Here is a 27,839-nt window from a genome sequence, read left to right as displayed (position 1 = left end):
ATAATCATCATCATTCCCTATGGTTATTATTCATTTATCTCACGATTGTTTCATTTTGTTGGAACACAAAATGATCATCATTGTCGTTGATAATGATGACGAAAACTATTGAACAACGACAAAACAAAACGATGCACGAAATTCTCTTCATTATAATCATTAATTGTATTGTTTTTGTTTTCTCGAAATTCTTATCTTCATTATTATCATAATTCATTTATCATTTACAGTCAAAAATTATTTATTTTTTTCGTTCATTATATTTATGATAAAAATTGACAAAATCACTGTGCCAAACGAAAAACACATTTTTTCTGATAAAAACATTTAAAATCTTGAAATACACTGTGTATGTTTAGAAATTAAACGATGATTAAAAGCATTTATACTTTATTTGAAAGCCTTTTTTGGTACATTCTATCATCATCATAATCATGTCACTAATTCAATTTTATTCAAAATGAAAATACTTAATTTGGTCGTCAAAATAATTCATTAACTTCTGTTGTTTTTTTTAGTAAGACGTATTTAATCATTGAAGAGGTAGGTTGATTGAAATAATTATTTTCGTTGACTTTGAAATGAATCTTTTTGATTGTCTATTTTGTTTAGCTTAAATTTTACAATTATGGATCTACAACAAACCGTACAGGATCTATTCACGTATGAAAATGGAAAATTCACACAATTTTGTCATCTGTTGCATGCGGAAAAAATCATGTTAAACATGATGCAACCGATAAATCGGCGAAGTTTTAGCAATCCAGAGCTTCGTGATGATAATGTTATAATAAATGAAAATTTTCATCGATTTCGTCAATTTTTGATAACGAAAAATTTTCAACAAATTTCAAATAATGAATATAACAAAACTATTGTACCTAATTCTAGTGAACAGCCAAAACCTACAGATAATTGTGATAATTTCAATATATGTGATATAAAACATATACCCGAAACACGACCAACGCCTATTCCACGTAAAAGTCGCAGCAAAAAGATACTAAATCCAGATAATTCAAAAAATTTGAATTCGTTTCAAGATGAAATTCAACAAAACAATGAATTGATCATGGAACCTATTATCAGACAACAGAATTATGATCATAATGACGATTCTGATCATTTGTCAATAAAAACGTGCAATAGTTTACCAACTCATATTCCAAACAACAAAAATGTTTTCATACAAAAGTCATTTGAGCAATTAGCTAAATTGCCCAACCGATTAGAGATACCGGCAATAAAAACGCCCACCAAAATCAAAACAAGTAAAAGTTCATTTCGATCATTTTTAATGATCAACAAAATCAAAACTAATAAATTTCTATCATTACGTGGTAGAAATTCCAATAGAAAATCAGTCACCGAAATGAATGATTATCACCATCATAAACATCATCATCGAGAACCAAGTGGTTATAATCGGCCAACTCGAATTCCACCACCACCACCTGATGCACGATTTCGACCTCCGGCACCATTACCCAAAGAAATAATCGACGATGAACATCGATCATCGCTACAGAAAACAAATGATACAATCAGTGAACTATACCACGATTCGGCTAATTTTTATGAAATTGATGATCTTTATTGCAGTGTTGAAGATGAAAGTGTCATTAAAAGTAATGAAAAAATCGACAACAATTTAATAAAAAATAATGATGATAAAAACAATGTAAGAAAAAGTACAAATGCCAATTCTTTATCAGACAATGATGAGGAAGACGATTATTATGATGATGGTCTTTGTATTTATGAAGAATTATCATCGGGAGAGGGAACAATTTATGAACCTTATGGCCAAGATGAGGATGATGATGATTTCATCTATGATAATGTTGATTTTGATGAAATTACCGAAAGTGATGAACAAAATAAAAAATGTATAAAACAGGTGAAGAAAATGGAAAAAATTATGAAACGTTTCAATATGACTGGTAAAGAAATTCCTGTTAATGCTGGAATTGTAAAAGAATCCTATAAAAGTCGTTCAAAATATGATCTATCAGTAAATCAAGATGAAACTGTTCTCATATTACGAATGGAAAATAATCCACCGGGGAAATGGTTAGCAAAAAATGAACGTTCAAAAATTGGCTATATTGATCTCAATAATGTATATCTGGAAACGGATGCTATCAAAGCGGCATTTCAAACTTTAAATTGAGAAAAAAAAATGATCAAAAATTTTATCGTGTAATTTGTGAATGAATGAACATAGCCGAAAAAAAGAAAATCTGATTTACAAAATTGAAACATTTCGAATGTTTTATATGAGGAAAAATAAAAATCAATTAAGAATTTGTTTCATATAAAAATAACAAAAAAAAAGATTGATTTCCGTTGGTCGGTCATGCTCTTGTTTTAATATTTCTTTGTTTCAAATTATTGTTATTATTATTTAACACAATGAAAGTCACAATTGGCATGACAAAATGAATGAAAATTATGTTGTTATTTTGTAAAATCGATTATTTTCAGTTTTTTTTTGTTGCTTGATAGTTGAAATAAATGATGATCACAATCAAAGTTTGATTTCGTTTTTTGAGATGTTCTGTTGAAAACAAAATCGGAAAGTAGAAGAAATTAGTTTGAACTCAATTCGATTTGATCAATGCAGCGAAAACAGCCCATATTAATTCATTGGTGTTTGGTTTTTGACTTTCAGCTTCCATATCCAATTCAAGAAGCTCACGTGTACGTTTCATTGCAACTTCATAATCATCATCCGATAATGACATGAATGCATTATCCAATACATCCGATGAATGGCTTAATAATATTAATGATAACATTCGTTTATCCATCCGATGTGGATCATTCACCCATTTGGATAATAAAGCATCTTGTACTTTTTTAATAATCTTATTCTTTATATTCATATTGATTAATGGATGCGTTGTCATATCAAATAGGAAAAAATTGTGCTTTTCAGTTGTTAACACGCCTTTTTCAACTAAATTTTTGGCTAAACGCTCACGAACATTTTTCAATTGATATCGCAATTTCAATAGGTTCCACGTTTCTCCTATGTAAAAGTTATTGATAAGATGAAATGAATCAATCATTAAAATTAGCAATAACTTACCGCTAAGATAATCAATCCAGCTTTGTAAAGTTTCGGGAATTTCTGTCTCGCGGATATGTTTCAATGCTTCATCAAGTAAAGCATCACCCGTTGATTCGGAATTTTTAATAATAACTTTACGCAACAAAAGTCGCCGTTTTCTACCTGGACATTTTTCCAATTCAATTTTATCACGTAAAGCTAATTCGACTAATATACATCCTCTAAGGCCGGTCGATATGCAATCATTCCAAAATGAAGTATAACCCTTTTTAATTAAATATAAAAAAATCAATAAAGTTTTCACAGTTTTTATTCAATTAATGTTTTAATTACCTCTTTATCTTTTAGACCTAATAATAACACTTCTTCCATCAATGTTAATCTTGTTTCTTTTGACGATGAATCATAATCACCATTATAGCAATTATTATCTTCATTTTCTTTATTGAGATTATTGGCGCTTGCTGAACTGGCTACACGCCTTTGTACTAATCCATCTGTTCGCTGCATTCTATTATTCTTATGATTGTTTTATGGCTAAAAATGTAGAGAAATTTTTTTTTCAAATAATAAAATTAAATTTCAAAAATTCTAGAAATATAGAAAAAATTAATTAGAAAATAATTACCTTTATTTTTGAGAAAACAACAATTAATAGATGAAAAACATTTCGAAATTTCAATTTGCAAAGAATAGAATAAAATTGGTCCGATGTATTATTATTATTGTAGAAACGATAATTTAAATTAATGGTATCTGAAATTTTTTTTTGTCTTAACAAATTCTTACTGTTTATTTGCCAGATAATTGAAAGACTTATTATTTTATTGGAAAAGATTTAATAAATGGCCTACGGTTTGTGTATACTGTTGGTTCACTCTGGAATTGATTAGAAAACAAAACGAAAGAATGGATGAATGAATGTTTGATGATTGTTATAAATTTATCAAAAGATTTATGGCACTGGCCATCAATGATGACGAATTGTTGATGAAGATTAAAGAATTTGCAGGATGGAAAAATCGAATATTGTGATGTGTCGATTGTTAGTTTATTATTATTTTATTGTTGTTGTTTTTGTTCTACCATTCAATTGGACATATTATCGATAATTCGAATAAAGTAAGAAACAATGATAAAATCCAGAAAAAACGCCATAAAAAAATGTCGCTGATATTAGAAAAACCACCGATAATAAGATGGTTATTTAATGACTGATAAATAAAAATTATGAGCGATAAAGACAATTGTAGCAACAGTCAAATCACACGGACAAACAAAAAAACTTTTTGTTAATATCCTTGGATTACGATGATGTGTAATATAATTAATTTATTGGATGATCAATACGAATACAAAAATATATCGAAAAAACAAAACAAAACACAGATTTAAATTTAGAATAATTTGAATGCCATCAAAAGCATCACAAAAATAAATAAAAAGATATTGGAAAAGTTTAAAGTTTATAGGATGGATCCGACAATTCAATTTGATGATTATGCCTTAAAATAAAACAATCATAATTGCTCATTCGATCACATATAGCCCAATCATATACACACTTATAGAATCAAACTTGTCCTAATCGTAGTCGTTGCCGTATTTTTTTTGTTTGTGATGATTAAAGTCAGTATCGATGTTTAAATTGCAACAACAGATCGCATCCGATCATCATCATCATCATCATTGAATTGATTAAGTTGCTGTAGCTCAAATCTAAAATGAGCATGCGTATTCTGGTTCAGAAAAATAATAAAAAACACTAGATGGCATTTTTGTTGAATTTTTTATTTTATCAATTTTAACAATAATTTTTTGCAATTGTTGTTCCACAATTCTTCATAACCATTTTTCCCAAAAATGACTTTTAATAATAACTAAGAAATGATTGTTATATTCAAGGTGTTGTGTATGTCAGATCAGTGTGTGTTTAGAAAATACAGATCTTTAGATTTGAAATCAAGAAAATTGATATAAAAAAAACGGAAATTTACATGCATGTTATAATTGATTCTTGTTGAAAAAGGAATAAACCACTGTGTGGAATTGTTTTTTTTTAAATTAATGTTCATAATAATACAATGAATGATGATGAATTTGATGTAGAAAAAAATATGATTAATTTTCTTTCCTATTTTCGCATATGTACACTTTTTATCTTTCTTACAAACCAATAATTATTTATGTTCATTTAAGACAGCCAAACATTGGGCAATCGTTCTTGATTCATCTCTGTCCTCAGCAGCAGATATTTCACAAAGCAATGATTCAAATAATTCCAGTGATCTATTGAAAAATGAAAAACAATTTTCGTATCAAAAAAGCAGAAAAAATAAATGAAACTTACTTTTTAATGAAATGAGATCTTTTAGCCAAATTTCTCAGTATTAATGCTGTTGTCAAACGAATACTAACTGTTAATGGGGTTAGTGGAGTAATTGGTTCCGATGCTTCTTGCTATGAATAAAATTGCAAAGTTATTATTTAAAAATAAAGTTGATTTTATCATTTACTAACCATTGTTTTATTTGTATAACGGCGAATAGCTAACATAGCTGCATTCTGAGCATAACCCGGATGCGCTGGTGGAGCAGGAAGTATTATGTTGGTTGAACCAGTCGAAGCTATTTGCTTTTTTCGTTCTAATTCTTGTTTTAATGCATTTGGGTTGCAATGATAATCCTGTCAAAAAAAACATTTGAAACGGAATATAAATTTTAAAGATCACGAGAAAATACCTGTAAATGTGTAAGTAAAGATAATTTAGGCCGTTTCGAAAGACATCCTGGTCCCCGTCCTTCAGCACCTCCCCAAAGACAATTCATAAAATTCGGACATGAAGGCGTCATTATGTGTTGAGAATGTACATGATAGAAAACGTCCGATGCTCTGGAGAATCTCCTGTAAAATTATTCAAATGAAATTTTATCAATGAAAATAATTTAGGTTTAACATACATTTGGCAATTATTCCATTGGCATTCGAATTCAAGGCTGGAATTGTTCGGACAAACTTTTTGTTGTTCAATCATTTTAATCTGCACATTTGGGGCTGATATCTTGGCTATTTCTTGGGTTGGCAATGAAATACCATTAGATTTTGTTTGAACAACTTGTGATGGTTCATTAAGTTTCAATCTTTTGTTAAGTTCGGTTGCTTGATTTTCCAATGAATGTTTTGTATGGCAAGAAATTTCGGCGCTTGTTGGTGTCAAAATGTTCATTTTTCCGGGCGTTTTTAGGTCACCATTCACAATGGTTACCGGTGCTGTTGACGCTGGAGTGGTTAATCGAATATTGTTCACCAATGCTTGTCGTGCTGTTATGTTTGGTGTCGGTTTGACATCGGGAACAATTAATTTGGCTGATGATTCAACGCTTGTGGGTTTCACTGTTGGTGTTTGATTATTTGGCGCAAGAAATATCATCTTAGGTTGTGCTATAACAGTATTTGGAGCTGATGTAGGAGGTTGATTCGGGATGATTGTAGTGTTTATCGGTTGGGCAACAGATGTGGGCACAGTTGCAGCCGTAGGAATTATCTGAGGTTGAGGTGTAGTGTTCGGTGTATTCAAAGTTATGGATGCTATCGTAGGAGCAACTGAAGAATTGCGTTGATTAGGAAAATCTGGTAGTTTTCCTTTGTCCAACAATACGTTTAACAATGGTGAGGAATTCGCAATGGATGAATTTTTCATGATAGGTGTTGTTGCCGCTACTGGAGCTGGTCTAGATTGTGATGGTATTGTCACATTAGTTGAAACGATAACAGGAACAGCATTTCCAGCGGTTGAAGTTGTTGCTTGTGATATTAAAAAATGTTGCTGAGAAACGGATGATTGCTGTGAAATCATGGGATTGGTTTGTATGGAATTGTTTGCCACAAACGCAGTTTGAACAAGTGGTGTTCCCGTTGTTAGACCATTGATATTGATTGCACCTGTTGGAGCTGCAGAGCATTGCGGAACGGGCAATCGTTGCTGAATCATTGAAGCTGGTAACAATAATCTAACCGGAGTATTTGAATTTTGTTGACCTGTTATAAAGGTGCGAACGAGGAAGATTTGTTGAGAACCTTGAAGTGAACCTTGTGGTAATGACTGGTGAATTGAAGACGGAACGATAATGTTGTTACCGAAAACGGTAGGCGCAGTCAATGCGAACGATGTAGCGGGCGAATTCTGTGATATTATTATGTTTTTCTGCTGTTGAGGTTGTGATTCATTTACCACCGGTTTTGATACATCTGATGGCGCAAGATTTGAAGCTATGGGTGTTGTTGTCTGTTGTATTGCAGCAATATTATTCATTTGTTGTTGATGTTGTTGTTGTTGCTGCTGCTGCTGATTATTTCGAAGTTTATTAGCCAACAAACTTTTTATTAATGTTGATGTGTTGGTTGGTGTTTGAGGTGCAGCGGATGCTGGTGTCGTTGCATTTATTATCGTACCATCTGGTAGTAGGGCTTTCGGAGGTGTACTCAGATGTGCTTTTAATATAGGTGACATCTGATTGTTGACCGTATTGTTCATCAACGGTTTTTTCTGATCTTCGATAATTGACATAGTAATTTTAGGATTCAAACCTTCAACAGATTGCTGTTGTTGATTAATCTGACATTGCGGAAAACATCGTTTCAGGAGGAAATTGAATGATTGAGCAGCGATAACATTACGGCGAGAATTTCGGCAACAATGCTTAACATATTCAGCATAAATATCGTTTATTTTAAGTGAAAAATTTGTAGACTTTTCTTCATAAGTCGTCCGTAGCCAATTGATTGCGAATGATTCATTATCCAAAACGTTAAGATTTAACGTGGTAGCCGGTATCGGTGTCATTATCGGCTTCTGTATTATCTGTTGCTGTTGTTGTTGAATTTGATGATTGATCATATTGTTGGTTGGAACATTTGAATTAGATTGTATTGCAATCTGAGGTTCTTGTTTTGTGGGTACTTGAAGATGAGGTATAATCGTTGTAGTAGTTGTGACCGAAGACATATCATGATTAAGAATAAATTGAGTTGGACGATGAGCCACTTCTTCGTTAGGTCTAGTGTCAATTATTTTAATCTTTTGTAATGCACCTGTAGTAAAATATTGTGCCGTCTGACAATTCAATAGATTGACTAAGATTTTCAGAAATGTTCTGCTATCATTATTAATTAGTATGTTTGGTCGAGATTCGGAAAGTGCAAGGCAAAATTCCAACAATGCCAATATTAATGCAATATCGTAATGACATGTAAGAAGTTGTGTTATCCGTTCATAAATTCGATCATTTTGAAAATGAGCTTCAAGCAATAGATTTGCCTCATTACTTGTAGCAGAAATATAACGGGCCATAATTTCGAATGATTTTGTCGTATCGTGGATATTATTGCTTATTAATGATGTTTCGACAATACGTTTAAATAATATGTGTAACAGTGCTAGAAATTCATGTTCATAAGGTCGTTTAAAAGAAAATGATAAAGCTGGTGCAATATTCGATAAAATATCCAAAGATATGTTGGTGAATTTAACATTATCAGAACAGAATAAAAGAGATAAAAATTTTAGCAAAGGTGTCATAGCAACAAGATTCGATTCATTTTGATCATATGTAAATGAAATATTTCGTATCATATCGGCGATCAAAGTTATTCGTTGTTCAATCTTTTTACATAAATGTGTAGGTAAATCTTTGAATGACACGTTAGAATCAAAATCTATTTCATCAAGGGATTCATAGAACACTAAATTCAACAATTCTTCATTCGAACATGTTTGATGCCAAAATTTAAGAAAGCAACTGCATTTATGTTCAATAATTTCGATAGCATTTTTCTTCAATTTTGGTATTTCAAATTCATCTAATTTAGAAATTCCATTTAATTTATTTGTCGATCTTTTTTTGTCATTTTCATTAGTATCAAAGTTTTCATTGGATTTATTTTTAATTTGAAAATTTGATTTGATCACGTTTTCTAAATGAAGAATTTCATCTTCTTCGGTAAAATCTTTACGGCCAAATTGTAGCTCTTCATCAAAATGATCACAAACACAACAATATGATTTAATTGATTCAACTAAAATATTAATAAATTTAAAATCATTATGCCAATCGAATCGATGACTATTGGTCAATATGGTGGCAACATCATAGGCAAATTTCAATTCATTTGGAAGGCCACTTAATAGTGAACAATATAATTTACTATCATTATGTATCTGACCATTAGATTCCGTAATATTATTTAAATAATCACATATTGGTGGTTGATTCAATGAATTTTGATGATTGTTTACATATTGACCAGAATGGTGATGAGAGTTAGAAAAAATAGCACTACTATTAATTTAGAAAAAAAATTAAATAACATTTGTTTATTATTGAAAAAAAATCTTAAACTTACTTTTCATCATCATCATCTTCATTCCATTGTTCGCTGCTAAAATTTCCGTTACAGGATTTTTCATATTGCAATAAATAACGATTAAAAATCTGTCGTAATGCGACAGCAAAATTGGCTCCAATATAATTTATTTTAAATAATTTAAAATAAATATCATCCCAAAGATTGAATTGATTAACTTTATAGCTACCACCTAATTCCAAAACACGGGCATATAATTCAGAAAGATCAACATTTTTTCCATTCAATCGTGCAACGAATTGTGATGGATGAGCAGATGAAATTCCACGATTACGATAAAATTGTACAAGATCATTGATGAATTGTTCTTGTTTTGTTGCCATTATATCATGTGAATGGATCAATGATGATGATGATCAATACTGTTGAAAAGGGTTAATATAAAATTTTTTTAATAATGATGATGCCGGTATCGTTGACGGTAAGGCAGACGATAATGATCATGATTGGCAAGTTTAAATACTTCAATACTCTATGAATGAATAGATAACATTTCAAATATAAGAAGAGTGAAAAAAAAGGAAATGAAAAAAAACAAAGAAAAAACTAAATCTAACAAAAGATTCACATGGTCGAAATAGACATTTATGATGCATTCGCGCGCGCGATTTATAACCAGATAACTAAAAAAAAGAGATTTTTTTTTCAATTTGAAACCAGATAAAAAACAGTATTTTTTGGGCGCCAACAAATATGATACAAAGTTTCGTTTTTTTTGTTTAGTCTATTTCTTGCCACACTGTGTGGTTGATACCAAACAAACAAAAAAGAAATCACATATAAGGAATATAGCATTGGAATAACATATAGCAAAATATTTCCAATGGAAAAATTCTCAACTTGTTCATCACACAAATCAAAGTGTTATTATATATATTGTTTTCTCTGAATTCAATTCAGAAAGAAAGTGGCTAATTTTAGTGCTTGTATTTAATTTTATTTTCTGGTGGTAGCATACCCATCATACAAACATAATGTGGGTAAATATATCCGAATATAAATGGATATTCTTTCATTATTTTTTCACATTCTAACTCTCCCAAATTAAATAATGCTATTTAAGAGAAACAAGATGTTAATGTACTTGAATTGCATGATTTGTTCTCAATTACTATTTTTATTACTACTACTACACAACTATATTCTATTATTTAATTCTGTTGAAAAAAACTTTGGTCATAGGTCATCGTTTATATATCTAACACATGCGATTCTCAATTGTTCATAGAATTCGTATAAGAATATTTTCGAAATGAATTTCTTTTTCATTTAAACCGGCAGATTTAATGATGCTAATGATGTTAAATTTTAAAATAAAACAAAACTTTATGATTCTGATTGATTCTCTTTGAAAAATCAATAATAAACTATAATGGTATCAGATACATTGTATCAAGTATTGGTCTCAAATAGAGATAGACATAATGAATTGAAATAAAATGAATAATAATAATCAAATAATCCTGAGAAGTGCGCGCGGTTCATACTTTAACATCTTTTATGATTTTTTTATTCGATTATCAATTCAATATACTCATTCATTAGTATTAGCTGTAATTTTGGTATCAATTGGTAATTAATTAAAAATTTTTCATTACTTACGATTTATGATTTTAATTGTCGATATGTTCGAATGAATTGATGATGTAATAAACAACTTTGAATATAAAAAATTGTCGTTGATTTCAATCACGAATGCTGTTGATGTTGAAAATCTCGCGCGCGCTTTTTTTTCTATCAACCAGATAACACGAAAATAAGAAATCCGCGCGCGCGAGTTGTTTTTTTCTTTTTTGTTTTCACTTTCTCTAGCGGAGATTGATTTTTTTGAATTCTTTATTTGATATAACTTCTGTTCAAGATATTAAAACAACGACGACGGCCACACGATGATTCTGAATCTGGGATCTGAAACGGCGGACAATTGGTCGTTCCAATTGGAATCCAGTTAAGTCAAATATATACAGGGCCAACGAGCAGTGCGTGCGTGCAAATTAAACAAGAAAAACGCTCAAATTACCACCAGCAAATATTGAACAATGCATACACAAAACACACACACACAATAAAATGAAAAGAGAGAGAGAGGGAAAAAATGAGAAATAATGAAGATAATTCATAAATGACGTTTCGTAAAAATAATTCAACTTTTTTTTCAATGATCAACTTACGACAATCAGTTCCGTTTTATTCGTTGTTTTTCGTGTAAACAAGATTATCATTAAATCCATTTGTGCATAACATGTAAATCATCAATTACTGTTATTGCATTTATCATCGAAATATATGACATGAAAGCATATGAAATAAAATCATCCACGAGAATATTCTTTATTCATACAACTGCATTCTATATATATTCGAATTGGACATGCGCTCAAATCAATTTCATTCGATTACAATTTCCATTTGGATCATTTTTATTTTCTTAAATTTTTTACTTCTAAAACAAGTGATTAGATAACTCATAAAAATAATAATTAATTGGTATAAAAAAAATTGATTGACGCATGATTATTATTGTATTTGTTATGGTTTGCAAGTTATAATTATAATTCGGAATTTCATCTGCCATCGGAGAAAAAATTTCCGTTCAATTTGTTTCCAAAATAAAACAATTCCATTTCTCTTTTTTTTGTCGAATACGGAACGAAGCAATTTCCGAATGCGCGCGCAACAAGTTTTAAAATGTTTATTTTTTCGGATTTTTTATTCGAAAAAAACTGTTGCTTTAACGCGCGCATTATTATCAAATGATCATAATCATCAATTGGATTTTTTGTTATTCAATACAACCGATAATCATTTTATGTAATCCTTTCGATCAATATCAAAACATAATGTTCGTTTTATCATTCATAAATGATATTTATCTTGATAAGTCTTCGACATCAAATCATGCTGAATCGAATTCGATTTTTTTTTAATACGACAGCAATTACGCCATCTATTGTTTAACAATCACAAAGTTTTCACCATTACCAGCATCCGATTTCCCGCAGTATTCAAAAAAAAACAACAATCGATAACAAATATCATATAGAATGGTAAATTGTTTTTTTCCCTTATCCTTTTACATCAATGTCATTAATTTTTTCCATTTGATCATCATCATTTTCAAAAAAACAATAACAATACTGCTGATGATAATGATAATGATACCATTAAAAAAAAATCTATTTTCATGATAAACTAGATGGATGCCAATCGAATTTCAATTTATAATCCAATGAGGATATATAGAGATAATTAACCTGTTGCTAACAGAGACATATCCGAATGAATTCATGTCATCATTTTATCAAATATTTGGTAAATAATGTTGAATAATTTTTGAAAAAAGTTTCTTTATAATACGTGTACTTGTATCTCTCTTTCTCTATATATATTTGCTTATCATTTGAAAAACACACTGACCAGCATCTTGAATAATGTGATGTTTTGTTTCGTTCATTCGTGTTTTGTTTACAAAATTGGGCAGACAAACATTTTTTTTCCCGGAGGTATACAAAGGTGAAAGGAGTGGCCCTTGTGGCTAAACAATCATAATCATCAACGATCATCCTCATCATTCATTCATTCATTCATTATTATCATCAAACCAACAACAGTAACAATAATAACGAAAAAAAAGAATCAAAGTTGTTCGAGAGAGAGAGAGATAGTTGTGTAACTAAAATGATAGAAAGCTTGTTCGTTTAGTTTGGTCTTCTCTCACTTATTCTATCTCCTGTCAAGCTATCTATAGATTGCGATACATGAATTAGATGAGTATATGTGTGTGTATGGTAAAGTCGATTTACCATTTTTTTTCGTAGCCATAGTAGCCATCAAGTCGTCGTCATCGTCATCTATCCATCCAATATTATTGCAGAGGGAAAAATTATTATCATCATCATCATCTCATGACATATACCTGGTGTTTTGGTATGCGTTGCTATCACGATTTTATTTTCAAAAATTTTTTTTTTTTGTTTTGGCCGTTTATTATTTGTTGTTGATTTGATATTGGATTTATGTTTATGATTGTTTGGGATTCGATAAATTTTTCTTTTTTTGATGTTTATGTCGTCAATTTATTTATTTATTTATCTATTCTTTTGGTTTAATTTGTGTGTTTTTTCGGTTATCTTTTCGGTTGATACTGATTTCTAAAGCATAATGCTTAAAAATCATAATTTTTCGCACCTTTAGCATTTAGTTTTCTTGTTCGATTTTGTTTCAATGAATGAACTGTGTCATTATTTTTATTCTCAATTAAATCATTTTAAATTTGAATTTGAATTTATATTTGCAAACAATTTTTCCTTCCTGAATGGAAACATTGAGAGGAATAATACCAACAATACCGACAGAAACTGTTGAATTTATTAAAACTGTACCACAAAAATGGAAATGTGATAAATGTGGTGTTATTACCGGAACATTATGGCGTTCAAGCCCGGTAATAACTAATGGTCATCATCGATTATTAAATGGTTCAAATATTAATGGTGGTTTATTAACACCATCACCATCACCATTATCAACAAATTGTGTTCATCGTTTTTGTGGACAATGTTTGGATACTATATTTATTGGTATTCAAACTGTTGGAAAATGTCCATTAGATTCAATGACAATCTATAAGAAACAGGTAAATAAAAAAAATTCTCAATGACCTTTTTTTTGTTTTGTTTTTGTTTTCAATTATTTGGAATCGATTTGATTAAAGAAAATGAAAAATGAATGAAAATTTCTATTTATATTTCGTTTTCGTCGTTATCATCGAATTGAAGAGAGAAAAAGAAAGAAAGAAAAAAAATCAGCCGACGAATAGACCGTAAATCATTATATAAGAAAATAGAAATGAATCAACAGTTTGTATGAGCATAAGGAAAACAAAACAAAAAAAAATCTTTAGATACATCAATCATTTTTTTGTTGTACAATAGTACAAAGAAATAACCCTTGACCTAGATTTTTTTCACTGATTTCTATTCTATTTCTTTGTTCTAGTTTTTTCATTTTTTTTCCAGAGTTAGTTTAACCAGATTTAATTTTGAATGATTATTGATGATCATTAGGGTTTTATAATAATAAGTAATGTTTGAAAATTGTAACTGTCAATCAATCAATCAATTGATAAATCAATAAATTTATTGCCATTTATTATTTACAAAAGAAAAAAAATTACTAACAACATTAATCTAAATCATTTTATTTTCGTTTGTTATAATTTTTATATTAGATGATTGAAAGTATCACCAATATTGATAGTATTCTTTCACAAGAAGTATATTGTACACATAAAGGAAGAGGATGTCGAAAGACATTACTTTTATCAGAATTAGAGGTAAGTGCAACAAATTTAAAAAAAAACATCGATCGATGAACAATCTTGATCAATTTTGTTTTGTTTTGTTTCATATCAAATCATGATAAAATAGAATCATCTTAAATCATGTCTTTATGGCCTTGTACATTGTCCATTAAAATGTGGTCAAGGTGTTACAATAAAATCATTACCAATTCATATGGCAACCGAATGTCCAAGACGTGCTGTATCATGTATTTATTGTGAAGAAGATATTGTTTTAGAATCAAAAAATGAACATGAAAATCAATGTCCTAAAAAGCCAGTAATTTGTAGTTATTGTAAAAATAAATCATTATTACGTGCAGATTTAAAAGATCATCTTGAAAAATGTGAATTAAAACCACGTAATTGTCGTCTGATTCCGTTGGGATGTAAATTTTCGGTAAGTAAATAAATTTATTCAAAAAAAAGAATTTTTTGTTTTAAATATGATTTTTAATTTTTTTTAAAAAAAGGGAACACAAACAGAAGTTGAACGTCATGAAAAAGATTGGACAGCTCATATGGATATATTTGTTAAACATATACTTCAAACCGGTACGATAACACAGGATAAACCGCCAAGAAATCGATTAGCGGATGTTGTAAATATTGTTAAAAATTTAAATGCTGAAAATGCCGAATTAATGGATCGTGTTAATGAACTTTCATTAAAAGTTGAACATTTAGAAGAAACTAATAGACGATTAAATGATCGATTAATTAAATTTGAAACAATACAAAAAGCAGATATGGCATCCATTCGAACTGTGATCGAATTGATGAGAAAAGAACTTGAGGTATGAAAATATAATTCCAAACAATATTTCTAATTTCTAATTTTTTTCAAATTTATTTATAGAATTTTAAAATTGATTATAGCCGAACAAGAGAAGACGATGAAGAATCAGAAGTTTGATATCGATAGAATAATCCAGCTATATTGATATTTGCAGCATTTTATATCTAGTCATTTCAAATACACAATACATTTTTTTCAATTACCAAAAAAAAAGTTAAAAATTTCAAACACACACATTGACACATATAAACATTTTTGAAATTCCAAAAATAATTGTTGATTATGTTTTCTATAAAGGAAAAAAAATCATCCGTTTTTTTCTATATATTAGCATTGTACATATAATAAATTGATAAACAATAATAAAGTATTGATGATTTTTTTTCTAATCAAATTGAAATCAAATAGTTCTTATTTGTTCATTGAATAAATTTGTAACTAACATTCATTAAAAATCAATTTGAATTGTATTGTTACGGGCTTTAGGCATTATTTTCATTTTGATTTTGATCAATGTCATCATAATTCAACTGAATATCTTCTGAAACATTTTTTTTACCATATAATCATGATGATTGTGGTGATGTTGATGATGAAATTGACGCCTTGTTCGATGGATCATTTTCAACATCTGTCCGTTTCAAACAATATTTTTCATTTTGCTTTCAATTTTTAAATATATTGAAATGGCACATCTGCTGCCGGGCCTTCATTCAGAAAAAAATTTCAAGTTCAACCAACCTGTAAACAGGTCAATCAAATAATCATCATTTCGCAATCAATTTTTTTTTGACAAAAAAGAGATGTAACGTCATTTATGAATTTTGCCTAAAATGATATTTTTCTCAATGAATTTCGTTTCTCAGGTGGACAAGCTAGCGGCAAACTGACGTGGCTATTTGATCAAGATTATAAATTTGATTTTAAATTAAAATTATCTTTTCCATTTTCATCAGGCTTCAATTATGGTATTTATTATTGATGATTTAATAACAAAATTGATTAATTTATAATTTCATAACCAAGGTTCTTTTAGCCAGTGCCGTCATTTCCAAACAAAATGGAAAAATTTTACTTTCGAGACAATTCGTTGAAATGTCTCGATCTCGTATCGAAGGTGTTTTGACCGCTTTCTCTAAGCTCATCACCAAAGATAAACAGCATACGTTTATAGAAACTGATACGGTAAGCGTTTTGATAATGAATCTGATCGCTTCTGACGCTGATCGTTTTTGGAAATAGGTTCGCTATGTTTATCAAGCTTTGATGGACAAGCTTTATTGTGTTCTAATCACAACAAAAACTTCAAACATTCTTGAAGATTTGGAAACGCTTAGATTATTTGTTCGTGTTATAAATGAATATACAACAACTAGTAAGAATCATTCGGATGAACAAGCCATTTTGGACAATGCATTCACGTTAATCTTTGCTTTCGATGAGATTGTTGCACTTGGATATCGCGAAAATGTAAACATGTCACAGGTTCGTACATTCATCGAGATGGATTCAAATGAAGAACGTGTATTTGAAGCTGTACGTAAAACGCAAGAACGTGAAGCTAAACAGAAAATGCGTGAAAAAGCAAAAGAATTAAGTCGATTACAGCGTACACAACAAAATGAACGATTGACTAAAATGCCAGGTATTGGTAGTGGTGGTATATCATCGAATAGTTCGTCGTACACCGGAATCAGTTCATCCACAAACGTATTCGACAATAGTTATGATAGCCATAAAAATATTAGTTCTTCTATTTCATCAAGTAAACCACAGAAACCTAGAGTAAGATGATAAATTTATTTATTAACATAAAATCATGAATGTTCTTTCTTTGATAGGGACCTTCAAAAGCATTGAAATTAGGATCGAAAAGTACTAATTTATTTTCAACAGAAGAACAATTATCCACTGAACTTAAAGAAGAGGTTAAACCAGTGGCCAAAAATACGTCCCAAGAACAGGTGCATATTAACATTGAAGAAAAATTGAATATCGAAGTTTCCCGTGATGGAGCTGTACATTCATCCGAACTGACCGGTGTATTGCATGTTCTCATTCGTGATGAACAATTTTGTCGTGTCAAATTTTTGGTGGATTGTGAAGACACAGAAAATGTTCAAATTCAGGTTAGTCTCACCACTATCAAATAACAATGAAATAATTTAAATATTGACATTCAAATTTTCCTTTCAACAAACAATACAGAGTCATCCAAATGTAGACAAAGAATTGTTTCGCCAACATGGTCTAATCACGTTGAAGCAGAAAGCATTTCCATTGAATTCAAGTGTTGGCGTGTTAAAATATCGCCGTACAAGTCAATCAGGGAAAGATTGGCCGCCACTTGTATTAAATTGCTGGCCAAATGGAAATAATTGCAACTTGGAACTAATCGTCAACAAATCGTTGACTGAGTTATCCATATCGATTCCGTGAGTGACATTGATGGATTACTTGTTTTAAATTCATATCATCATCATAGTGATGATGATTATTATTATCATTATTAAAATTATGATGAATAATAATCAACTCTAATGTTTTTTTTTCAACAAATTCATTGAATACAGATGTCCATCACAACCAACTGTAAATGAATGTAGTGAAGGTGATTATTCATATAAACGTGGCTTTCTTGTATGGGATATTTCAATGATTTCGCCTGAAAGTAAAACGCCAACCATTGATTTTGATCTTTCATCATCAACCACAGCATCGGTTGAAGACTTTTTTCCAATCAATTGTACATTCAATTCTGCACAAAATTTAGCGGGACTAATTGTAAGTTGTTTGTTACGGCTAATGTTTAATCAAAATATAGTAGCATTCATTAGTAATTTGCAAATCATAATAATTATTGCACCTGTTCAATAGTATATTTTTACTATGTTGTTTGTTTAAAAATCAATATAATTTAAACTTGAATCATTCTTATTGTTTTTTTTCTATTTTGAAACAAAATTTAGATCAAAGAAGTTCTAGATGATGAAGTTGAAGATATCAAATGGAGTTTTGAATCCAAATTGAATGTGGAAAAATATGAAATTGTATAGCCATTGTGGTAACTGGCCAATTAAAAAGTCGGATTTCTAAAACAAAACGAGAAACAAATTCTTAATAAAAAAATGATGTAGAAAACTAAAATGGACACAAAGAACCAAAATCAAATCTAAATACCAATAGGAAATCAACAACAAAAAATTGCAATCAAATAATAATTTTTATTTTTCATTCTCAATTATTATTTTCTGTTCGTATGATTTGTGCCTTTCTCTTTCATTTTTTTCCGTTTATTTTCTCATTCATCATTTTTTTTCTTACAATGAAAAATTTTCAAGTTTAATTTTTGAATGAATAAAATAATAGAAGTTTTTTTCAAAAAAAAATTTTGATCAAAAAATTTATGATGAATTTTGTTGAATTTCAATTCACTATATTTATGTATTTTCTTGTATTTTAAACCAAGTTTTTCGAATAAAATTAAAAAGAAAAAATAAAAGAATTTTCAATAGAATATGATTATCTCTATAGATTCATTTATCAACACAGAGTGAAACCAAAAATGGTTTCGAATATAAAAATGTCATTGTTTTTTATTCCACCGCTATCAATAATTCAAAATTCTTTTACAAGGTGTAATATATAGTGTATGGAAAATGAAAATATTTCTATATAACATATAAAACATAGTGGTATAATTGGTTTCTTTATATTTCACATTTGGATGCTATTTGTTGGTATATTCGAATAACCGACGATAACATATTTTGCTTGATGCGAATATATACAGATAAAATATTTGTCTTTGTAAATATATAATTACGTGAACACATCCGAGATGATCATCATTGTTTCGAGAAATGATGAATCTAAGTAAAAAAAAGAAGAATAGTTATCGGTAAAGTGCTATTCCATCTGAATGATTCGAGAATTTTTTTCTTCTTCTTTCGTTTCAATATCTCTATATGCTAACGATTCTATTTGAAAGAATGAACGATGCAGAAGACAATTCGATTCTAAAATAAAACTAACGACAGTAGCAGTATTAGTGAATGATAATGCTCGGTTTTTTTCTGGTTGTTGTAGTTTTGTTGACGGGATTGTATGATGCATTTTTTCTTTTATTCCATTATTCGCCCAGGCGCCATTCGGTTAGATTCTTTTACTTTAACATCGTTGAAATTTTCATTCATTAATGTTTGTTGTTATTTGCTAGCTCATCAGAGTAAATATTGTCCCAACAACTTTTTTTTTGTATGTTGTGGATATGATTCGTCGGGTTTTCAGTATGCTTCGGTCATTATAACCGGAGTTCTAGTTCAAAGTTTTTATTTCCTAACTGATTCGGCATTGCATTTCTATACATAGCTCATTATAGAAAATAATATAAAATGCTATAACATTAACAACAGCATCATCATCATCAGTAACCTAATTTTTAACCAGTGTTCATCATCATCATCATCATCATCAGTGTCCCAAAAAAAAAGAAATTCGGATTTGGACCAAATCGATCCTTACTTGAAACGAATGAATAAATATACCGCTAGGCCTCGAATATTTCTATGTTTCTTATTGTATGTGTTATATATAATTGATAATGGTTCTAGTGTGTTGTCCATCGAATATCATATCTTGTTTGGTTTGGTTGGATTTTATTTTCTGTCATCTTCATCGAACACAAATATTATTTCGACGTTTTCATTTATTTCAAAGTCGTTTCTATTAATTTTCAAAATTCTTGATTAGAATCTATTCGCTACAATTTTATTGTTTACAATATTAATATGATTTTAAAAGATGATTTACAGTAGCTTTGATTGGAAGAAATTTCTTACATCAATTTTTACATTTTTTTTTCTCTTATCATCTTTTCATTGTTTCTGTGCAGAAATCAAAACGATCTTCTATATTTAATTTATCATTCTGATATTATATGATAATTATCAGCCGTTTATGATGGCCATCAATTTTTTGTTGTCAATAATGAATATAATATTGTGATTTATTTGTTCGTGTGTGTGTGTGTGTATGTTGCTGCGAACGCTTGTAAATTAATGAAAATAGATCATAATTCTTTTGATAAATTTTACCATTTTCTTTCCATATTTTTATCATACTGTTAACCTATTTTCTAAAAAAAAACTTCATCTTCTTGTTTTTTCAATGTAAAGATATTTTCCTGTTGTTTTTCACAAAAAAAATTGTTATGACTATTTTGTTGTGTTTGTTCATTTACCTGGAAATCATTAATCATTTCATCATTTTATCATCAATCAAACTATAGTTGATTATATAATTAAAATCCGAAACTCAAAAGTTCACTTTTGCTCAATCTCCCGTGAAAAAATTCTCTTGATATTTTATTTTATTTTATTTTTTTTGTTTTAATATTATCAAATACAGACACAGTAACAATGACTGTCGAAAATACTAAAGTTGGGTAAGTTGAAATTTTTTTTTAATATTTTTTTTGCTGATAAAATCAATGAAAAAAATTGGAAAATGGAATTTTGTTTATCGGAATTTTTTCGAATTTAATTTAAAAAGGGAAACGCCAATCTTCACAACCAAAGCCCATGTGTTTCATATTGATCCACAAACAAAACGATCTTGGATTCCAGCTAGTTCGGCAGCAGTAAATGTTAATTTTTATTATGATTCCACACGATCATTATATCGAATAATTAGTGTCGAAGGTCAAAAGGTAGATTATATAATTTTATCGTGATGATTGATTTAAATGCAGATTTGAATTATATTTTATTATCATTTCAATTTCAATTCATTAAAGCCTGTCATTAACAGCACGATCGTTCCGAATATGACGTTTACAAAGACTTCACAAAAATTTGGACAATGGTCTGATATTCGTGCCAATACTGTTTACGGCCTAGGATTTTCATCGGAACCAGAATTAAATCGAGTAAGTTTAGGCAAAAAACATTAAACTTGATAAATTTGATGAAATTTCTTTGAAAAAATTTAGTTTATTGAAAAATTTCAAGAAGTTAAAGAAGCCACGAGGATCGCTCAACAGAAAGCCCTACAGCCTAATGGCAATATTACTAATACTGGTGCTACGGCTGCTGTTAATCATTCATTGTCAGCACGCGATTCACCGCGATTATCATCGGAATATCAAAATGATATCCTAATGAGCAGTAATCTTATTCTACATAATAATTCATTGCGATCTTTTTTTCTGACAAGCTATTTTCTTTCTCTTTTTTTCTCTTGATGGTGTTCGGTTTCAATTACCGAAAATTCTTTAATTATTTTTAGAATCATTACTGCCTCATCAACGAAGCCAAAGCTTATCGGGTCTTCAAGCCAAAGTAAGTGTCTAATGTAAAATCACATACGAATGTTTAATGAGTTGATTTATTGGCAATTTTTGTTATTACCATTAGAATCTAACTGATAGTCCAAAATATCGAAACCGTGACAAACAAATTTCATCGGTTACACTTCCACAATCATCTAATGAAGCACAATTGCGTTATGAAAATGAAAGGCTTAAATTAGCTTTAGCTCAGAGGTTTGTATTTATTGTTTTTTTTTTTGCTTTAATTATCATTTGTTGTTTTTGTTTTTGCTTTAGTTCGACGAATGCTAAAAAATGGGAAATTGAATTACAAACATTGAAAAGTAACAATACTCGATTAACGAATGCGTTACAAGAATCAACCGCAAACGTTGAAGAATGGAAAAGGCAGTTGCAATCACTTAAAGATGAAAATACTAAAATGAAACATAAAGTAAACCAAAAAAATACTTGTTTAATTAATATTCGTTTAATTGTTTTAAATGTAAATCATCATCATTTTAGATACTTGAACTGGAAGCTAGTCACGGAAATCCCGAAGCCATAGCTGATCTACGCAAAGAAATTCACCATTATCGTACGCATTGTGAAAATCTTGAAACCGAAATCAAACAAAAAGATTGTGAAATTGATTTGTTAAAAAAACGTTTAGAAGAACAATGTCAACTCTATGGTTCATCAAACCAAAAAGTTGATGATAAAATAAAGGTAATGACGATGATGATGATGATGAATCCACAATCGAATACGGCTTCAGCAGGTCAACAGCTTAATAAAAAACGATAATAATTATAATCGATAATATAAAAACCTACCATAATTTAAATCTAACTTATTACATATCAAATAATTCAATTAATATTATTCAAGTTAGATTATCTAAAAACTCATCTTATTACAAACCATTCCAACAATTCCTTTCTTATTTCATTCTGTTGTAGATTCTTTTAAATGATAACGAAAATTTACGCCAACAACTTAATCGTCTTTCATCGATGGACAACAATAGTGATTCTTGTATTAAACTGAGCGATAAACAATATCGTACATTATTGGAACAACTAAATGTTCGTTTTGCCCAAAATATTCAAGAGCTACGTTCGATACAACAAGAATTCTCATCATTGCTCAATGCATCTTGATAATTTTATGAAATGTTGGTTTTTCAATTATTAATCTATAGATCAAACTAATATATAGACGAATTTGAAATGTTCAACAGTTTAACTGTTTATCGTTTTATGATGATCATGATGAAAATTGTGACGATTATATTATTTCAACAATGAATGGCATTCTTTTGCAATCAACAATCAATTTTTCGATATCAACGAGAAAAACCAAAGAAAAAAATATACACATTTGTCTGTAAACAAGCAACGGTTATAGAATAATCACCAATAAGTTTATCATATTTTTTCATCAATTTCCTTTATATTTTTCATGATTATGTATAAACATTTTGTGGTAGAATTTTCGAAACATTATTCTATCAAATTTAAAGTATCATTATGGGAAACAAAAAACGATGAAGATTAATTGTTGCTTGTTGTCACCACATCGTCATTATAATAATAATTTCAATGATCATCGACGTTTGCCAATCGTTCTGTTCTGTTTTTGTTGATATTGAACGTTTTCCAAAAAAAATACGCCAATAAAATGTGCAAAAAAAATGTTAAATAAAATTTCTGTGCAATCGAAAAACACTTCATCGATGGTTGATGATGTGTTGCCTAATCATCACGATCATCAACACCAATGAAAAAATATTCTTTTCTCTTATTTTCTTCATATTCTATACATCGTATTCTTAATTATGATTAATTATTATAATTATTGTTGTTGTTATTGTTTTTTTTTGATTGTTAAATTCTAGAACAACTATACCCAAATACATAATTCTACTATACAGAATTCGATACAATTCTGAACAAATGTTTTTTTTAGACGATCAAATGCACACTACCTACCATGAAATCATTCATACATAAATACTCGAGCCCCTACAATGACATTCATTGATCATTTTGAACCACAACAACAACAAAAAAAAAGTCAACATTCCTATTCAACGAACAAGAAAACTCACACCCATTTACAACATCAGGATGTAAACACAAATTTCTTTTTTGTTGTTGTTATGTTAATTTTAAACAAAAATGATAATAAATTCTCTAAATCAATTCAAATAATTAATCAATAATTAATCGGTTTCTTAAAAAAAATCATATTCCGGATCATCATTCAACGTGAAATAAATTTCATGGAATGAAACACATCAATGAGATCTTATTAGATTTTTTAATTTCTCAGTAAAAAAAACATATACAATTCATTATTGTAATCATCATTCAATCTCGATTATTGAAATCATCATCAAATTGGTTGTGTTTGAATTCAAACAAGAAAGAAAGAAAAAAAATTCATTTTTTCGCTTCATTGATTTTATTTCAAATTATCATTATCCATAAAGAAATTAAAAACAAAAAAAGTGTATGTCCCTGTACCAAATTTCCCGCACCCACACCCCTTATCTGAGAATATAGAATAATTTTACCAAATTATAGAATGATATTACCAAATTGGTATTCAAGCAAATGTGTTTGTGTGTGTGTTTGTTTGTTTGTTTGTGTTCATAGAAGTATTTATGTACAAGAAAATTGAATTGGAAATTTTTATCGAAATACTCGTGGGAGTAGAATAATATGTAAATTTTTGTTTTGCTTTGTTGTAGAATTCTTTTTTCTTTCCAGCATACTTTACATGATTACAATTTTATTTTTCATTTGTAGTAAATTTCATATCTTTCTCTCTATATTTGTCCATTATTTTTTCTTCCATTTTCCAATGAAAATTCGTTTGATCGTTTCATTTATACTTGAACCGGATGTTGACTTCCAACATTTACAGCTACCATTCACTAGAAACCAATCATAATAAACTCGTACAACGTAGCAACCAATTTTATCATAACCATCACAATGTTTTGATTTGTCATTATTGTTTGATGAAGAAGAATTCTCTATCGAATCTGAAACATTATCTTCAACATTATTCAGCTCATTTCCATTTATATCCTGTTGTAATCGAGCTTTTCTAGCCAATAATTCTAGATTTTGTAGACCAAATTGATGAAGATGATTATTATTAAGTGAATGAATATTATTATTATGATTATTATTTGTGCTTCCCAAATGATTGATCAATAATGATGGATCATTATTAATTCGTTTTGTTAATAAATTAGTTAAAGCATTCATATCTAAGCCATTCAATTGATTCAAGTTTATCGATGAAGCAGTTGAGATAATTGGATTGGAACCAGATTGAAATGATGTTCGTTTGCCATTATTGTTTAACGTTTGTTGTTGTTGTTGGGCGTTTTGGTTCAATGGTTTGTTGTATGTCGTTGATCCTTGTTGTTGAATCATTTGCTGTTGTTGTTTATATAACATTGGCATTATTTGATTGACCGGAAAATAAATATCCGGGTAGAATATTTCGGCTACCAATAAGCTGACCCACCTAATATAAATTGAAGTCAATCAATTAATGTTATTCAATAACAATGAACAACGACAATTCAAATACAGGATTAGAAACATGTTATACACTAATGCTAATGTTTTCTTTACCTTGGTGATTCTCTACATGATCCTTCAATTAGATCACATTTATTTTTCCTATTAGTTTATGATTGAAAAAAAAACATTTTCAATATTAATGATTTTTGTTACGTTTTCGGTTAATTCAGGTAACTTACAAGCAAGTTGTTTGTTGAATTGTTTGAGTAAAATACCTGAACAATGAACAACGAAAAAAGAATGAGAAAAACTTTTTAAAATTCCTTTTTTTGATATGATCTTACCCTTCGTTTGGTATTTGCACAACATATTTCCATACACCTTGATAGTTACGAGCGTAAGTCGGTGAAATATATTCTTCAGTTGACATACATGGTGTTTGAGGTTTTTCATTTCCATCAGGAATAATGTCCTCTACATCTGGTGATGTTTTTCGTTTTGTTGCAAATTTAGGTGTCTGCAAACTTTGTAAATAATCGATTATCGATAATAATGGACTGTAAGAGCTTCCTGTTCCGGCATTATTATTATTGTTATTGTTATTGTTATTATTGCTGCTGCTACTACTTTCGGAGCCGATGGATGATAATAATTGTGATAGGGCAAATCTTTGACTACTAGATGATGGATTCGTTTGATTCACTGATTGTCCGTATTGATCGATTAAAGATACAACACTATTGATACTTGCCACATTTCCAACAGCTGAAACAACATTGCTCAAAAATGATTTGGAAAATGGACCTTCTTCTTTCAATGATTCGATTGCCTGACAAATACTTAGAAAAACGGGGACAATTTTAATTATAATTTGACAATTTTTTTCGAAATATACATTTAACTTACACATTACCATCGCATCCATTTTGACGGTTTTGTTTGGTCATATTATTAGAATTTGTATTCATTTTCGATTCCATGAATGACATTTGTGATGCATTAGTTGAATTTTCTATATTTATATTCAATTCCTGCAAATTTGCCTGTCGGGTATGTCTTTTGGAATGACTATTTACATACAATGATAATAATAATAATCATTATTGTTCAAAATCAAAAATTTTATCAATAATATACTGAACTTTTCGAAAAATTCTGATGGCTTTACAAAACGGGCAACTTTTGGTACATTATCGATTTCTTCTTTTAAATATGGCAAAGTTTTTGATAAATATTGTAGAGTTTTGTTTTTGATCAAATCACTATTAATTTCAAATATTATTATCCCATTTTTTCATGTTAAAAAGAATTAGATTAACTTACAATGGATATGGTTCACCATGAACATATTGTCCCATTGGATTACGAGGAATTAGACCTCGATTTAAATCACCACACATATTATGTTTTGAAAGTAATGAACTAGCATCTTGAATTCCTGTTGTTAACAAAAAATAGCCATCAATAGTAAAAACAATATTATTTTACAAAAAAAATATATTTACCTGGACATTCACCTGATATTGGTAAATATGGTGGTTTACGTACTTTAGGTGGTCTAGCATTTAATGCTGCTTTACCAAATGCATAATATCCTTTCGGAAGTGTTTGTTCTAATTGAACATTTTGTCCTATCGCTGATGATGGTTTTTGTTGTTGTTGTTGTTGTTGTTGCTGCTGTTGAAATGCGAATATATCGTGAACAATTGAAATCAAAAACACCTAAAGAAAATTATAATGAATGACATCAGATTAGAAATAATAACCACAAACACCATATACACAAACACATCATTATCTATAAATATAAAATGATAGATATATCAATTACAATCAATTTAATGATGGTGATATTCATGATGATGATGTTGATGATAATGATAATGTTTTTTTTTTCTATATATTATTAGTTTTTTTCGCGATTGTCACACTTATTGCTATCTTTATTGTGGAATTTATTATTTCAGTGAAAAAAAATAGATTCAAATGATGTTTTTTCAATCAAACATTGTTTATAAAATGATCAACTTTATTGTTGTTTAGTTATATATAGAATTTTCAAAAAATATGTTATATAATCAGAAAAACTATACTTCCTTTAGTTCTGTTAGGTATCTGAAGAATGAAATGACTAAAGAAAAAAATATTTCAAGAAAATGAAGTAAAAATTCATGATGAATACTTTATCAGCAAGAACCAGTTCTTATTGGATGATAATAATAAGTCAGTCAGTCAATAGAAAGAAGAAACAGGAAGAATAAGATGATTTTTTGAAAACGGACTAACTAAAACTGAAATAACCTGTTTGTGTCGACGAACCAACTTGACCTTCACCTGAACGG

General features: G+C 29.2%; 7 protein-coding genes across 9 annotated transcripts; 4 read left to right on the top strand and 3 right to left on the bottom strand.

The window, feature by feature from the left end:
- Positions 1-410: 410 nt before the first annotated feature.
- Positions 411-3,577, top strand: LOC113797607 (uncharacterized). The gene is made up of 2 exons (XM_075825228.1): positions 411-543; positions 613-3,577. Exon 2 carries the CDS (start codon positions 629-631, stop codon positions 2,171-2,173), a length of 1,545 nt encoding a protein of 514 aa, XP_075681343.1. The 5' UTR covers positions 411-543; positions 613-628; the 3' UTR covers positions 2,174-3,577.
- sau (Golgi phosphoprotein 3 homolog sauron) lies at positions 2,340-3,586 on the bottom strand. The gene is made up of 3 exons (XM_027348539.2): positions 3,410-3,586; positions 3,095-3,341; positions 2,340-3,034 (listed from the first exon to the last, which is right to left on the bottom strand). The coding sequence occupies exons 1-3, from the start codon at positions 3,584-3,586 to the stop codon at positions 2,604-2,606; spliced, it is 855 nt and encodes a 284-aa protein (XP_027204340.1). The 3' UTR covers positions 2,340-2,603.
- Positions 3,587-5,252: 1,666 nt separating this feature from the next.
- Bap170 (Brahma associated protein 170kD) lies at positions 5,253-11,560 on the bottom strand. The gene is made up of 7 exons (XM_027348536.2): positions 11,102-11,560; positions 9,479-9,971; positions 6,037-9,414; positions 5,818-5,980; positions 5,597-5,761; positions 5,427-5,536; positions 5,253-5,365 (listed from the first exon to the last, which is right to left on the bottom strand). The coding sequence occupies exons 2-7, from the start codon at positions 9,820-9,822 to the stop codon at positions 5,257-5,259; spliced, it is 4,269 nt and encodes a 1,422-aa protein (XP_027204337.2). The 5' UTR covers positions 9,823-9,971; positions 11,102-11,560; the 3' UTR covers positions 5,253-5,256.
- Positions 11,561-12,696: 1,136 nt separating this feature from the next.
- Positions 12,697-15,952, top strand: LOC113797525 (TNF receptor-associated factor 5-like). Of its 2 annotated transcripts, XM_075824973.1 has the most exons (6): positions 12,697-12,811; positions 12,920-14,135; positions 14,730-14,834; positions 14,929-15,240; positions 15,314-15,637; positions 15,700-15,952. In XM_075824973.1, the coding sequence occupies exons 2-6, from the start codon at positions 13,815-13,817 to the stop codon at positions 15,754-15,756; spliced, it is 1,119 nt and encodes a 372-aa protein (XP_075681088.1). In that variant the 5' UTR covers positions 12,697-12,811; positions 12,920-13,814; the 3' UTR covers positions 15,757-15,952. The 2 variants fall into 2 exon arrangements, with proteins under 2 accessions (XP_075681088.1, XP_027203730.1); XM_027347929.2 differs by lacking the exon at positions 12,697-12,811 and having other exon boundaries at positions 12,899-14,135.
- A 547-nt stretch (positions 15,953-16,499) lies between these two features.
- Positions 16,500-19,014, top strand: deltaCOP (coatomer subunit delta). The gene is made up of 7 exons (XM_027347915.2): positions 16,500-16,607; positions 16,666-16,824; positions 16,882-17,424; positions 17,481-17,768; positions 17,848-18,074; positions 18,213-18,423; positions 18,609-19,014. The coding sequence occupies exons 1-7, from the start codon at positions 16,605-16,607 to the stop codon at positions 18,693-18,695; spliced, it is 1,518 nt and encodes a 505-aa protein (XP_027203716.2). The 5' UTR covers positions 16,500-16,604; the 3' UTR covers positions 18,696-19,014.
- Positions 19,015-19,779: 765 nt separating this feature from the next.
- Positions 19,780-24,165, top strand: homer (protein). 2 transcript variants are annotated; one of them, XM_027348291.2, is made up of 9 exons: positions 19,780-21,085; positions 21,193-21,349; positions 21,437-21,568; positions 21,632-21,806; positions 21,928-21,980; positions 22,056-22,183; positions 22,247-22,403; positions 22,475-22,678; positions 22,912-24,165. In XM_027348291.2, the coding sequence occupies exons 1-9, from the start codon at positions 21,060-21,062 to the stop codon at positions 23,110-23,112; spliced, it is 1,233 nt and encodes a 410-aa protein (XP_027204092.1). In that variant the 5' UTR covers positions 19,780-21,059; the 3' UTR covers positions 23,113-24,165. The 2 variants fall into 2 exon arrangements, 1 of the variants encoding a protein (XP_027204092.1); XR_012847296.1 differs by having other exon boundaries at positions 19,782-21,085; positions 22,475-22,839; positions 22,912-23,039.
- A 234-nt stretch (positions 24,166-24,399) lies between these two features.
- spz6 (Spaetzle domain-containing protein 6) lies at positions 24,400-27,603 on the bottom strand. Its single transcript, XM_027348030.2, has 9 exons — positions 27,329-27,603; positions 27,003-27,219; positions 26,821-26,935; positions 26,640-26,759; positions 26,404-26,565; positions 25,842-26,336; positions 25,737-25,772; positions 25,609-25,656; positions 24,400-25,498 (listed from the first exon to the last, which is right to left on the bottom strand). The coding sequence occupies exons 1-9, from the start codon at positions 27,353-27,355 to the stop codon at positions 24,799-24,801; spliced, it is 1,920 nt and encodes a 639-aa protein (XP_027203831.2). The 5' UTR covers positions 27,356-27,603; the 3' UTR covers positions 24,400-24,798.
- Positions 27,604-27,839: the final 236 nt, after the last annotated feature.

This window comes from Dermatophagoides pteronyssinus, unplaced genomic scaffold (genome assembly GCF_027571235.1).
Source record: "Dermatophagoides pteronyssinus isolate colony J.1.1.1.1 unplaced genomic scaffold, Derpt_VIB-CSIC_2022.12 sq0003, whole genome shotgun sequence".
NCBI classification, from domain to species: Eukaryota; Metazoa; Arthropoda; class Arachnida; order Sarcoptiformes; family Pyroglyphidae; genus Dermatophagoides; species Dermatophagoides pteronyssinus.
This window is presented reverse-complemented; position numbering and strand designations above follow the sequence as displayed.